This window comes from Corvus brachyrhynchos, unplaced genomic scaffold, assembly GCF_000691975.1.
Source record: "Corvus brachyrhynchos isolate BGI_N302 unplaced genomic scaffold, ASM69197v1 scaffold281, whole genome shotgun sequence".
NCBI lineage: Eukaryota > Metazoa > Chordata > Aves > Passeriformes > Corvidae > Corvus > Corvus brachyrhynchos.
Genome location: NW_008236509.1, coordinates 4,041,682 through 4,053,547, shown reverse-complemented (window position 1 = coordinate 4,053,547; position 11,866 = coordinate 4,041,682). Strand labels below are relative to the sequence as shown.

The 11,866-nt window shown below is 40.7% G+C and overlaps 1 protein-coding gene and 1 long non-coding RNA gene across 3 annotated transcripts in view; one reads left to right on the top strand and one right to left on the bottom strand.

Moving 5' to 3' along the window:
• Window positions 1–1,690, top strand: part of LOC108444728 — a 16,272-nt gene extending 14,582 nt beyond the window's left edge. The window contains exon 3 of the long non-coding RNA XR_001859382.1: window positions 1,680–1,690. This is a non-coding gene — a long non-coding RNA (uncharacterized LOC108444728). The remainder of the gene's footprint in view (window positions 1–1,679) is intronic.
• Window positions 1,691–10,285: 8,595 nt separating this feature from the next.
• The window catches only part of MPPED2 (metallophosphoesterase domain containing 2), a 104,473-nt gene continuing 102,892 nt past the window's right edge, over window positions 10,286–11,866 (bottom strand). For both annotated transcript variants that reach the window (XM_017726373.1, XM_008644079.2), the window contains exon 7: window positions 10,286–10,529. In XM_017726373.1, the coding sequence (XP_017581862.1) occupies window positions 10,411–10,529 (119 nt within the window). In that variant the 3' untranslated portion in view covers window positions 10,286–10,410. The remainder of the gene's footprint in view (window positions 10,530–11,866) is intronic.

Sequence of the window (11,866 nt, the reverse complement as noted above, 5' to 3'; positions counted from 1 at the left end):
AAAGGGGAAATTTCAGCTGCCAGTGCTGTAGGAATTGTTTGTTCTCGAAGAGGTGCCCACAGGACATACACAGAGCAGATTCCAGGGCACTTTTAGAGCATTTCCTGTTAAAACAAACCACTGCAAATTAGCCCTGATCCTGCCAAAGTTTAAAGAGGTGCACGTACCTTGCCGCTACGCTGAATCTGGGGTGCAAATTTTCAGTAAATCTGACAGAAAGTAACTCTTCCTTCAACAGGGAAGAAGAAAGTGTTTTACTTGAAGAGAATGCAGTTTCCTTTTTCTAGCCCACACTGTGGTGGCATACACAGGATGGATTTCGATTTGATGAGTAATGAAGAAGAGAACCAAATTGTTTCTCTCTGGCTCTTTTTAAAGACATTTTTCTCAGTTTTCCAGGCTGACTTCCTCCAGGCAGCTGTCTCACAATATGAACTATTGAAAGTTAGAATGTACCTGTCCACGTGGCATAGCCTCCCCTTGTTCATGTTTTAGTGGATGGTACGTCAGGAAAAGGCTCGCAGGACATTGGAGAAGAGCCACAAACACATGCATGGAACTGTACACGGCAGTCAGTGAGTAATCCAGGCTCCTGTGTTTTATCTCTTTGGAAGACTTCAAGTATTTCAAGTAAAGAATCAAGTTTCAATCCCCTATAGCAAACATACAGAAAATAAGTGTTTCAAACTTCAAATACCAGTGGGTTCCAGGATGTGTTGTGTGAGGCAAGAGGAGACAATTTCCCTGCATACAGTTGTCTGCAAATTGGCTCCTTTTTCTTTTCCCTCCCCCTCACCAATAAAAGCCAGAGTTATATCCCAACTGTAAACTGAAATATTCACCTGACAGCAAATATTCAGATATTCCAGGCAATTCTAAAGCAGCACTTTCTCCTGTGACAAATGAAAGATCTGAATTCTGAAAAACATCATATATGGAGTCTACATCCTTTGCTTGTTTTCTGATTAAATACACTTCTGCTCTATCATCACTGATGAGATCAGTTTGGTCCAATAATTTTTGATGAGACACAGTGGTGGACTTGCTGTTGGCTTTTTACTAAATGCCTACATTTTAGAAAAAATTGTCTGTATCAGCTTGCTAAATAAAACTCGTGAAATTGCTTATTTTAGTCATCATTTGGATTAGTAGTAATTATGCCTGTAATAGTAAAATGAGATTTTAATGCTGATTAATGAAACTGCTAAATTGTCAAGACTGCTAGTCACAGTTACCAGCCTCTGGAGACCGTCCCCTAAAACAGTTGTCATCGTATGTGTAATATGGCTTCTTTTGTAGGACCAGATGCGAAGCATATGGTGACCTATTACAACAGGGATGAGCTGCAAGTCCATAAGGGCTGAATTATATTGGACAAACTATCCAAATGAAAAAATAATGTCCAGTGATCATTGTAGGATCATAGGAACTTTCTAGAGGGTAAGGGATGATGAAGGCCTTGGGAAACTGCCTAGCTCAGGTAATCATCCCTGTAATATTGGTATTCTTTATTTGTATGCTAGAGGAAAGCTGCGCTGCTGTGCATGCAAACACACTAAAACATATTACTACTGCTTGTTCTCTCTCCTGCCTGTTTCAGGGACCCATTCCCACTGCTGGAGGGAAATCCCATGGGGGGATGGGTGCTGGCAGGGGGAACCTGTGAAGTTGCCCAGCAGCACCAACCTTCAAAGGTGCTGCTGCAGAGGAGGAAATGAGCTGGGTGATCGGAAGGATACTGGGCCAGCCAGACCACAAAGAAGTAGGCAGGAAAATGAAAACTAATAGAATGAAACTCAGTGCCCTCTCAATTGCAGAGACACAATTCTAGTGTGCTGAGCACATTTTACCTCCTTTTGGCCATTGTCACTGGGGCAGGGTCCTTGCAGGAAAACAGTGAATGGCTGCACTGAGCTCAGGAGGGCCATCCTGAGAGCATTTGTGTCCCCTGGTAGGAGGAAAAAGAGTAAACTTCTCTGAACAACCATATTTCCCCTTACCCATTAATGTGATTGTTATTAAAAACCGTGCTTAGTCTTCAGAACATTGGCAAGTACAACCCAGAGCAAAATATAATGGGCTGCTTTTCAGTTTTGCTACTGCCACTTTGTATTACTCCGCATATGATTCTATCATTTTATGAACAGTTTAACCTATTTACTCATGTGTAAATGGACAATGGTTGAAGATTAGAGAGGCTCCATTTGCTATGAAGGGCTACTATCTTGTCTCAAAGGAAGAAGAACCAGCTGAGCTGGATGGCAGGTCAGGCACTCGTACTGCAGATGTGCATCAAATTATCGGCACGCTGTTGGCCTGTGTGCGGAGTAACAAATACACAACAGCATAGATACAGACTGCTTTTTAGAGGCCAGGGAAGTTCACACAGCTATTTCAGGAACTAAACACACAAGTCAATATGCAGGATGATTCAGATGATTCATAGGCACGTGCACTGCGCTTCACAGTAATTTCTAAAATCAGCTGTAATTGCTGAGGGTCAAACTTCAGGCAAGATGTTCTTGTTTGAATGCATGCTTGGAGGAGGGAGTAAACTGTGTGTTATCTACTACACACATTCCCAGTATTTCTTCCATTGCCCTATTCTTGGGCTTTAGGATTCTTCTGTCCAATAGAAGTGCTTTTCCTATAACTTGTCAGGTCTCGTGTTTTGTAGATGGTTTCACAGCAGCCAGCCCTGCATCCCTAACACACACAAGCAGTATCACCAACTTCACAAAATCAGATCCCCAGAAATGGCGAAACTACATCCTACAATTCTGTAATCATGCAAGGCTGATCTACTGCAGCAGAAGTCCTCTTCGAATTGTCTGGCAACAGAAACGGAGGTATTTTTATTTTATGGCCAAGCTTTCTGTGACAAACAGTGCTACCACAGCTTAATTGGCATTTATACAGATATTCAGATCTATAATGATACTAGTGGAAGCCAGAGCTACAGCTGGGGTTGTCTGCATATGGTTACTGCACTCTGGATAGATGATTTGTTCCTTGGAAAAGTCTGTTTTCATAGTAACGTGGTTACAAAGCAGCCTCTCAAGTGCCACTGTGTCGGGAAAGCACATCACAGACAGAAGGTAATGACTGCTGACACCAGACCAGCTTTCCTCTTGTTCCATATAAAAGCCAGCAAACTCTAAATCATCAGTGCAACCACGCCATGTACCTGCCCCCATTGTTCGAGCTTGGCTTTAAGCTGGGAACAAAATCTATCAAAATGCGGTTTCAGAAAAAAATTTACTGTGAGACATGTACAAGTCCAACTGGCTGGTCTGAACAAAACTAAACTGGGATTAAGACTTCAGCAAAGAGCACTTCCTACTAAGGAATAGAGGCCTTGGGAACTACTTCACACTCACAAAAAACCCTCCTCCAACACTCCACCTCCCCTCTCCAAACAAAAGAAAAATCTGGGCTGGGATGGTCTTGGAATTGTTCCTGCCCTGGCATTTTGGCACACACCCTTAAGAAGGAAGATTACAGTAAACAAGCCATAAAATACTGTTTGTCTAACATTTGCCAAAACTATAGCCAGTGTATTTTAGCCTGGAAATCCAGTTTGTCTCTCAAATGGCCTTTCAGTTATCTATTGGTTATCATTGGTTCAAATTACAGTTTTAATGTGAAATCTTTTGTGGGCTTTTAAATTATTTTGTTTCTCCAAGTTAGGATTAGAAAGCTGGTTCGTTCTCATGGTACGATCTTTCTAAATAAAATGTTGTGAGGAACCGAACAGCAGCAAAAGGGCAGATCAGAAAATAAGGATTCCATCCTTAGCTTGGCTATAGGCCATTGGTTTAACTGTAGCTGATCAGCTTGATTTTTGTCCCACAGCTGCTCTAACAGTAAATAGCAGTTATTGGCTTTTTGCTTTCCCTGATTCTTGTTTGACTCAGGCTTCACAGTAAAGGGACACTCTGACCATGGTGGACAAGGAACACTGAGTCAGGAAAGTCTTTGTGTTCCTGGAGTGTAGCTGAGAGCTCCAGCTTTTATTCACATAGCTGACAGTTTGCTCTAGGGCATTATACTAAGAAGAGTAAATTTTATCTGTGACTATCCACTGTGCTTAAGTCTAACTGGTACCTACAGTAGCTCCAGAAAAATCTTAGAACAACAGGTAATATTTTTTTTTATAAGACATGCCACAAAACTGGAATTCTTTCAACGTACTTCCATCTACAAGTGATGGGGTGTTCAGACTTAACACATTACTGGCAACCTAAACATATCTGAAAATCTGGTCTCAATTTGATAATAGAAACACAAATCACAAATAAAAACAAACCACCTGAATTTCATTTTAAACTGATATAGCTCTTGGATTTCAAAGTTTTATATCGAGTATTAATTGATTATGAATAAGCCTATGTATTTTACAGTTTCAAGTCTGCAGAAAATTCAACAGCACTTTGTGCAAGAAGCTGTTCTGTTGATTAGGAGACCGTAATCAATACAATTTAGCTCCTCTTAGGAACTGCCCCTCTCCCAGCCAGAGTTGGGCTTGAGCTTTGTAGTGTCAATAGGATGTTCAAACACACTGTCTCCAAAATTCTCTACCTCCTAACACAAATCCAATAACAGTGTGGTGTTACTGACAAAGCTGCAGTTTGTATCTCACAATAATGCAGATTTTGTACCTGCTTCAGACCTCTTAAAGAATCTACAATAGTGCTCATAAAAAAAGAAAGTTTACATTCTTCCTCCAATTGCAGCAACTCACCAGAAGAGAGAAAATATTTTCCTGAAGTCCTCACACAACAGTGAATGTTGAAAATGCTTGAGCAGAGCATGCAAAACCCTTATACTTGTGGTGCTGTTCCTTTAGTAACTGAGGGCCCTTGGGAACAGACTGACACTACTATGCCACTTCAATATAATGGTAACACAAAAATAGATCTTATTGCAATTTGAGGAAGACTAAGTCTTTTATTTTGTACTTTTAAGTCTATGCTTTCTAGTCTGTTTTTTGGAATATGTTGCTGTTTATCTAAACTCCTAGGACTTTTGCAGTCCCAGCTCCTCAGTTCATAAAAATGACAAGCCCTATGGTACCACTGACATCTACCTAGAGAAGTACTACCCACTGTTTGAGGAAGAGATGAATGTAGGCTGTTCATTCAGTTACCCTGAACTCAGGTACAGGTTTTTGTCACACCCCCTTTCACCTTGAAACCTTTACAAAATAAGTGACTGAACTGTGTAGTAAGAACTGCAGAAAATGCTGCCCAGAAGAAATGAAGGACTCCTCTGATTCTACTCTATAATCAACAAAAAGTAAATGGAGCCTGAGGAAAACAAGAGCTAAACCAAAATGAGATGTATCCTTATAGCCACATCCTAATAGAATCATTACAACACTGGCTGGCTCCTGCCAGGGGTGGAGGCATGGAAAGTGATTACTAGATGGGGAAGAAACAAATCAATATGGATGACTGAAAACTGATTTAGAGCACTAAGCTCACTCAGACTTCTCTTGCATTTTCTCTTGGTTAGGGTGGCAGGAACTGAAGATGAAAATGTTAAAACCTGACTTTAGCCTTCCATGCTGCACTCAGGCTGCACTCTTGTGCTAGAGTTCCTTTCCCTGCATTTCTGCAGGTCAGGCAGAGCTCTGACAGCTGGAACCCGCCCACAGGGGTGCAGAGGCTGTCCTCTGGCAGCTGACATCCTTATCATCGAGCCTGATCATAACATGATTTTATTTGAGTAGCTAAAGTAAATTAGCTGATGATAGTGCACAAGAGCCTGGTTACTGCAAATGAGGAATCTGCAAGGAAGTGAGCATTAGAATAAAGGAAAGAAAAGACACTTGCTTTTACAGTGCATTTCTCTTTCCAGTAAGAAGCTATGATGTTAGGCAAAGAAAAATCAGAATCCCTGCCTGCCTATAACAGCTAGAGAATATCAAATTGAAAAAAGAAGGGGGAGGAAGGGAGAGAAGGGGTGAAAAGAAAATTCCAGAAATGTAATTGAAACACATGTAGTCAAAAAGCAAGGCCGCAAAGAAAGCCCTTGGGTCAGTATAACACAGAATGGAAGGACTACAGAGTTTGGAACTCTTCCTGTGACTTAATTTACAGATAGTTTCCAAAAGCTTCCTTAATAAAATTTGTCTAAGGAGAAAATATTGGTGTCAGTGAGGGGAAAAACTCTGATTCACGGAAAATGGAAAAGAGAAAGGCAGCTTCAACCGGGAGTCAGCCATCAATCTATTTCTTAGACAGAGTCTTGGCAAGACCCATTCTCCTGGTAGAACTTGCCTGGAGTAGACCAGATTGATTCGACAGTCTCTTAGCCTAATAAATGCTTGACCCCAAGGTCTGCTGAATTCACTAAATTCACTATGCAGAGAGAATTGGGAACCAATCACCTCTGGGGAACATCCTGTTCCCCAGCCCTCCCCTGCTAAAGGCCTTGACTGCTTTCAGCCTTATCGAGATGACGAGATGGAAGCTGCTCTCACAAGAAGAAAGGTTAATCGACTACACTGCTGTTAATCAATCACTTGGAAGGATTCAGCACTTTCAATAGGTAGGCCCCTCTTCCTGCCAAGAGGTTCTTGCATGTTAACCAAGGACCATCTCCTCCAGCTTGAAGGATGAGTAATAGACAGAAACACAATCCAGAGAGATGCCAGGTGTCTGATCCAGAGCCAGTTGAAGTCAATAGAAAGACTCCTGGTGAGTTCAGTGGGCTTGGACCAGACCCCAGAGAAAGACTTATTACCCAAGCTTTATTCTGCATACATGTATTGAGCTACTTTTAGTAGAGAAACATCCTTGAAAAGAAGCAGATTCATCACACACTTTTGCCTCCCTGTGAAATCAACCTTCTTCAAACCATACTGTGTCCCAGTTACCCTGATTGTCAGAGATGGCTGACATCCAGCAAAGGAAAATTACCTGCCTTGACAGCACAGACAGACACCTATACATTTCAAAATCTCTAAGGAGTACAAAAAGAAAAAAAGCCAAACTGCTAATATTTTCCCAGCCTTTTTGTAACTGCTGCTAGCCAAAATGAGAGCTTCCTCAGAAGAGGAAAACTAGATCAATTTCTGAAAGGACAAAAGAAAACTGAGGGAATAAAATTTAAAATACTCTGGCATGGAGGAGAGAAGCTCAGTGCTGAACCACCAGCAAGGTGAAGCTGACAGAGCCTGAGAGAGATAAAAATACCAAGAGAAAACCCAGGGTTAGACAGTGCCCCTGAAGACTTACTTCTGTAAGTTTACAGCGACATTTAGCACCAACACCAACTGATGACAAAGAAGTGACAATCCTTGATGCATCTAAATGGAAGGAGGAAGTCTTAGCCTGTGGTTACAAATGCAGGCCTTGCAGAACCACTTAGTTACACACCTGCTGCAGCATGCAGCCAAAAAGCCACATGGCAGAGAGCTGAAACCAAGATTCACACCTTTAGGTCATCTATGGCTACAGGTACCAGTTTAGATTATTGCAGAGGCTGCTTCTTCACGGCATTGCTTCTGGTCTTTTCTCACTACCAGTCTTACCCAAGGCAGACTCCTGGATGCACTTCCACTACCATCCACTCGCTTTGCTGCCTGAAGTCTGCTCAAATCCTGGAACAAACCTGTTGGCTTGGAATTTTTGCTTTTGGAATAACCCAATTTTTGTTAAGAGGCAGAGACATGACAGACTGGTGCCATGGACTGTACCTGCTGTAGCTAGTGAAGAGATGCCAGGTCCTCCACAAGGCTGGAGAGCAACACAGATACAGTGGCTATTCTCTGTTCATCTGAAAGTTCATGGCACTACAAAGCATCTGAGGCTGTGGGTGTTTCCTCCTTATGCAGTGACAACAAGCAACGGATCAGTGAAACAGAATAATCAAAGGCGTGCCACATACATGAATTCTATGTGCTCCAAGAATTGCTTTCTCCAAGGAAGAACAGCCATCTCAAAAGTTCTCTGCCAGTAAACAGCTGTGGTTGTCAAAACCCATTTCCTAGTCTTCTCACTGCTAGCTGAAAAAAGTCCACAAGATAGATCCTGCATCTACATCCAAAAGTAAGGACTAATATTGGATGACCTTTCTTCCTTTGGCTCAATGGACAAAATAACCAGCACTGCAAGCAAAGAGAGGCAGATATCATTAAAGAGTGAAAGTACCTATCTATTTCATAAGGAAACCTGACAATAAATTCCACATACAGAACAAGAACTAGATTTAAGAGGTACAGCAGCTTCTTCCCCAAAAAAGACTTTAGTATAGTAGCCTTATAAATCTGAAGATTTCAGCCAACTCCACAGATATGGGTCATGCATGTTGCATCAAAATACAGTGGCCCTCTAAGTTGTACTCTTGGATTTGTTTGTCTATAAACGTTGTATCAAAATAACGACAAAAGTTAACAACCTGCTAAGATAAATGGGGATACTCTGTCTCTCTCCAGGTCTTGTGAACGGTACTGCGGATGCAGATTCATGAAAACTGTGCCTTATTTTCTCGTGTTTGAAACTGGGTTTTTGCAGCCATACCTTCTGTTTTGGAACAAGACTGTTATTATCTATATAACTGTATGCAGCAACACCAGCAGGCCCTGCAGTGTTTGTCATTCCACTGGCATACACAGAACCACACTCCCCTGCGATTCCCCTGCCAGTGGTGGATCCCGCTGTAGCCACAAAACTGACAAGAGATCCACATAAAAAGTGATGTATTTCACCTATTGACTATTCATTTTTTAACCCAGAGTGGATGAGCATAAGACACCTGCAGCTCGGTGCTAATGACCAAGTGAGGAAGTACAAAGGTTACTGCCTGATCATTTCTTCCTCGTGTCATTTGGAATAGTGTCCTACAAGGCTTAATGGCACAAACTTGGTCACACTGAACTGCAGCACCTAAAGACAAAATCCCTTCTGTCCGAAAGGAATGGAGAGATGGATGGAAGAGAAACAGAAGGGAAACTCTGAGTGCTTTATCGACCCAACTGACATCTGATGAATGGTCTGCAATATAAATTTATTGAGAAATAGAAAACTTTTTACTTACCCTTATCATCACTCCCCAAAATTGTTCATTCCACAAAAAAACACATAATTCCCTTGAACCACGTATTTAAAAATCTTGCAATTTTATTTGCATATAAAGGCCGCTAGATATAATATCACAATAAATTTAAAGAAACAACTGCTTTTCTAAATCCCATTAACAAGGTAACATAAAACAGAACAAAGCTCAATAGCATTTACAGTGGTGGAACAGAAATAACTATCTGCAACAATATTTTGTGCTAGTGAGATTGCATTTACACACAGTGCAAAATAAGAAAAAGGAAATAAAAAAGACAAGAAGAATATTTAAATATAAAGGACAACTAAGCCTTATTTTATTTAGGCTTGATTGTATCCATTTGACTCTATACATGCCTGAACTACAACAAAGATTTAACTCAGGCTCTTAAAGGCCTTGAGCACTTGGAAAAATGTGTCACATCCTTCATAATTTAGATGTGCTGTACAGCATAATTTTGCAGATGCTATACTGGCAATATTAAATCCTAGCTTAGTTATAATGCACAAAAAATACATATATATATAAATTCATATTTAAAAGGAGTCCGCATTTACAATTTTTTTTTTTTACTGCATGAAATACCTGCTCTTTGCAGCTTTCACCCCCAGTCTTTTAAAGCTAAAATAATTTAAAAAAGAAACAGTAGAAGGTAGATATCACATACAGGCTGTGGCTATCTAGATCAGTCTTTATAAAGCAGGTAGAGACAAACAACTGAGAAGTCTATTCTCCCCTTGCTGCATTCTACCATGGATAGAAACAAATTTAAGCACATGCACACATATCAAGAGGTAAATGGACCCCAAAACATTGTTTGTGCTACTAAAAAAAATTGATATAAATGGAGATAAAAAGCTAACATTTAAACCTAGGGAAAAAGAAGACACTTAAAAAAACCCCGACAATAACATAAGTTGTGCAAATTTGGGTGTTTTTAAATGCTGCCTATTTTTTAGCTTATAATATAATATTAAAATAAGGTCTCTCACTTATTAAAAGAAAGCTTGGCTGTCCTTTTGAGAACACTATAACAATTTACAATGGCAAATTTATTGAAAAACAAAATTCATTTTACAAATTCACAATGCTTTATCAATTTAAAATGAATGCTGCATTTCCAAAAAGCACAACCTCTAACTTTTCTTCTTGTTTCTTTTGCACCAGCAATTTACAAATAAAAAAAAAAAACCCCAAACCCCACCCCAAAACAAAAACCCCCATGGTTCCCCCAAAATCCCCCCTAGCCCCTATTTTGAAATAAACATGTAACTGAATGTAAGTTTCGTAATTAGAAAATGGCAGTTTATAGACCTTCCCCAGTTCCAAATGTGCAGTAGTGCTTCAGGATCCTTGAGGGGTTGGAAGGTCAAATATGATGGGAGGGTTGGTGGGCTGGAAGCTGACTGTGCACGTGGAGGCGTTGATGTAGGTGGTGTAGCCGTCGGTCATGATGCCATAACCTGTGGGGACAACGGGGCACGCTCACTGCCAGGGACACACGGGGCAGCCGCACCCCAACGCTGCTGGGGGATCCATGCTTTGCAATGAAAGCAAATTAACCCCTTCAAAGTGATACCAGCTCTTGAGAGCTGCCACAAAAGCTTGACTGAAAGAAATACACAGTACTGTGTTTGAAGTAAGAACGGGTGCTTCTGGTTTACGTACAACTATTTCTCCCACTCCCGGAAAATCCTCTGTTGCAACTGGGTATGGCAGAAACTCAAACCACACATGTTCTTTTTCTAATTACTTAATTAGTGAGCTATAGTTTGCATGCCTGTCATGTCTGTCAGAAGTAAAAGACAATTCAGAAGCAAAAGATTTAGAAGTAACTTTGGTTTATCCTAAACACCCCCTCTTTGGGCAATGACCTGAGCTCTGTCATCTCTCACGTGCTAGCCCTTATCACCCAGTTCCTCATCCTAGCACTGCCGAGCTGATGCTCATACTGGCTTCTGAGACCTCAGGAACTCATCAGCAGGTTAAAAATATGCACATGCACATACTCAGATGCTGCCCAGAGGAGCTGTGTCTGCCCCATTCATGAAGTGTTCAAAGCCAGGCTGGACAGGGCTCGGAGCAACCTGGTCTAGTAGAAGGTGTCCCTGCCCATGGCAGAGGGTTTGGAATGAGATGATCCTTAAGGTCCCTTCCAACCCAAACTATTCTATGTCTCCATTATTTAATTTTTATATATATATATATATTTAAATTTTTTTTTATAGAAGTGTGAGCATTTTCAGCTGACATCCACAAAAAGCTAACAAAGAAGCTTGAAAACATCTAGGAAGTATTTGGCCCTAAATATACTTAAAAAAAAATAATTGAAAAAAAAAACTCCAGAGTTTCATAGATGAAGAGAGCTTCCTACTGCAAACCTACAGAGGAAAAATGTTTTTCTTTTAAACCATTATGATACAGTACAGATCACTGCTGTCTGAAAACCAAGATAAATACAGCTACCCACAGTGCCTATCAGAAAGAATAATCACTTCTGAATTGCTGCACTGTCCACCTGTATTACTTTATTTATTTAGACTGGCAATTTTGATTTAGATCATCTCATGGTGGGGAAAACCTTGTTTGTGGTTGTTTTGCTTATCAACCAGGGGGAAAAAACCTACATCACCAAAATGTGTGAATAGCCTCTGTTGGTTCACGGGAATGCGGCGCCTGTTCATCTCAGCTGGAGTTGGATAAAAATTAATTGCACTATAAGATAATGCTCTTAACACTTTGCTATTTCTTCCTGTACTGAAACAAGGCATTCTTATGTCTTCTGTGTAAGTACTGGAAA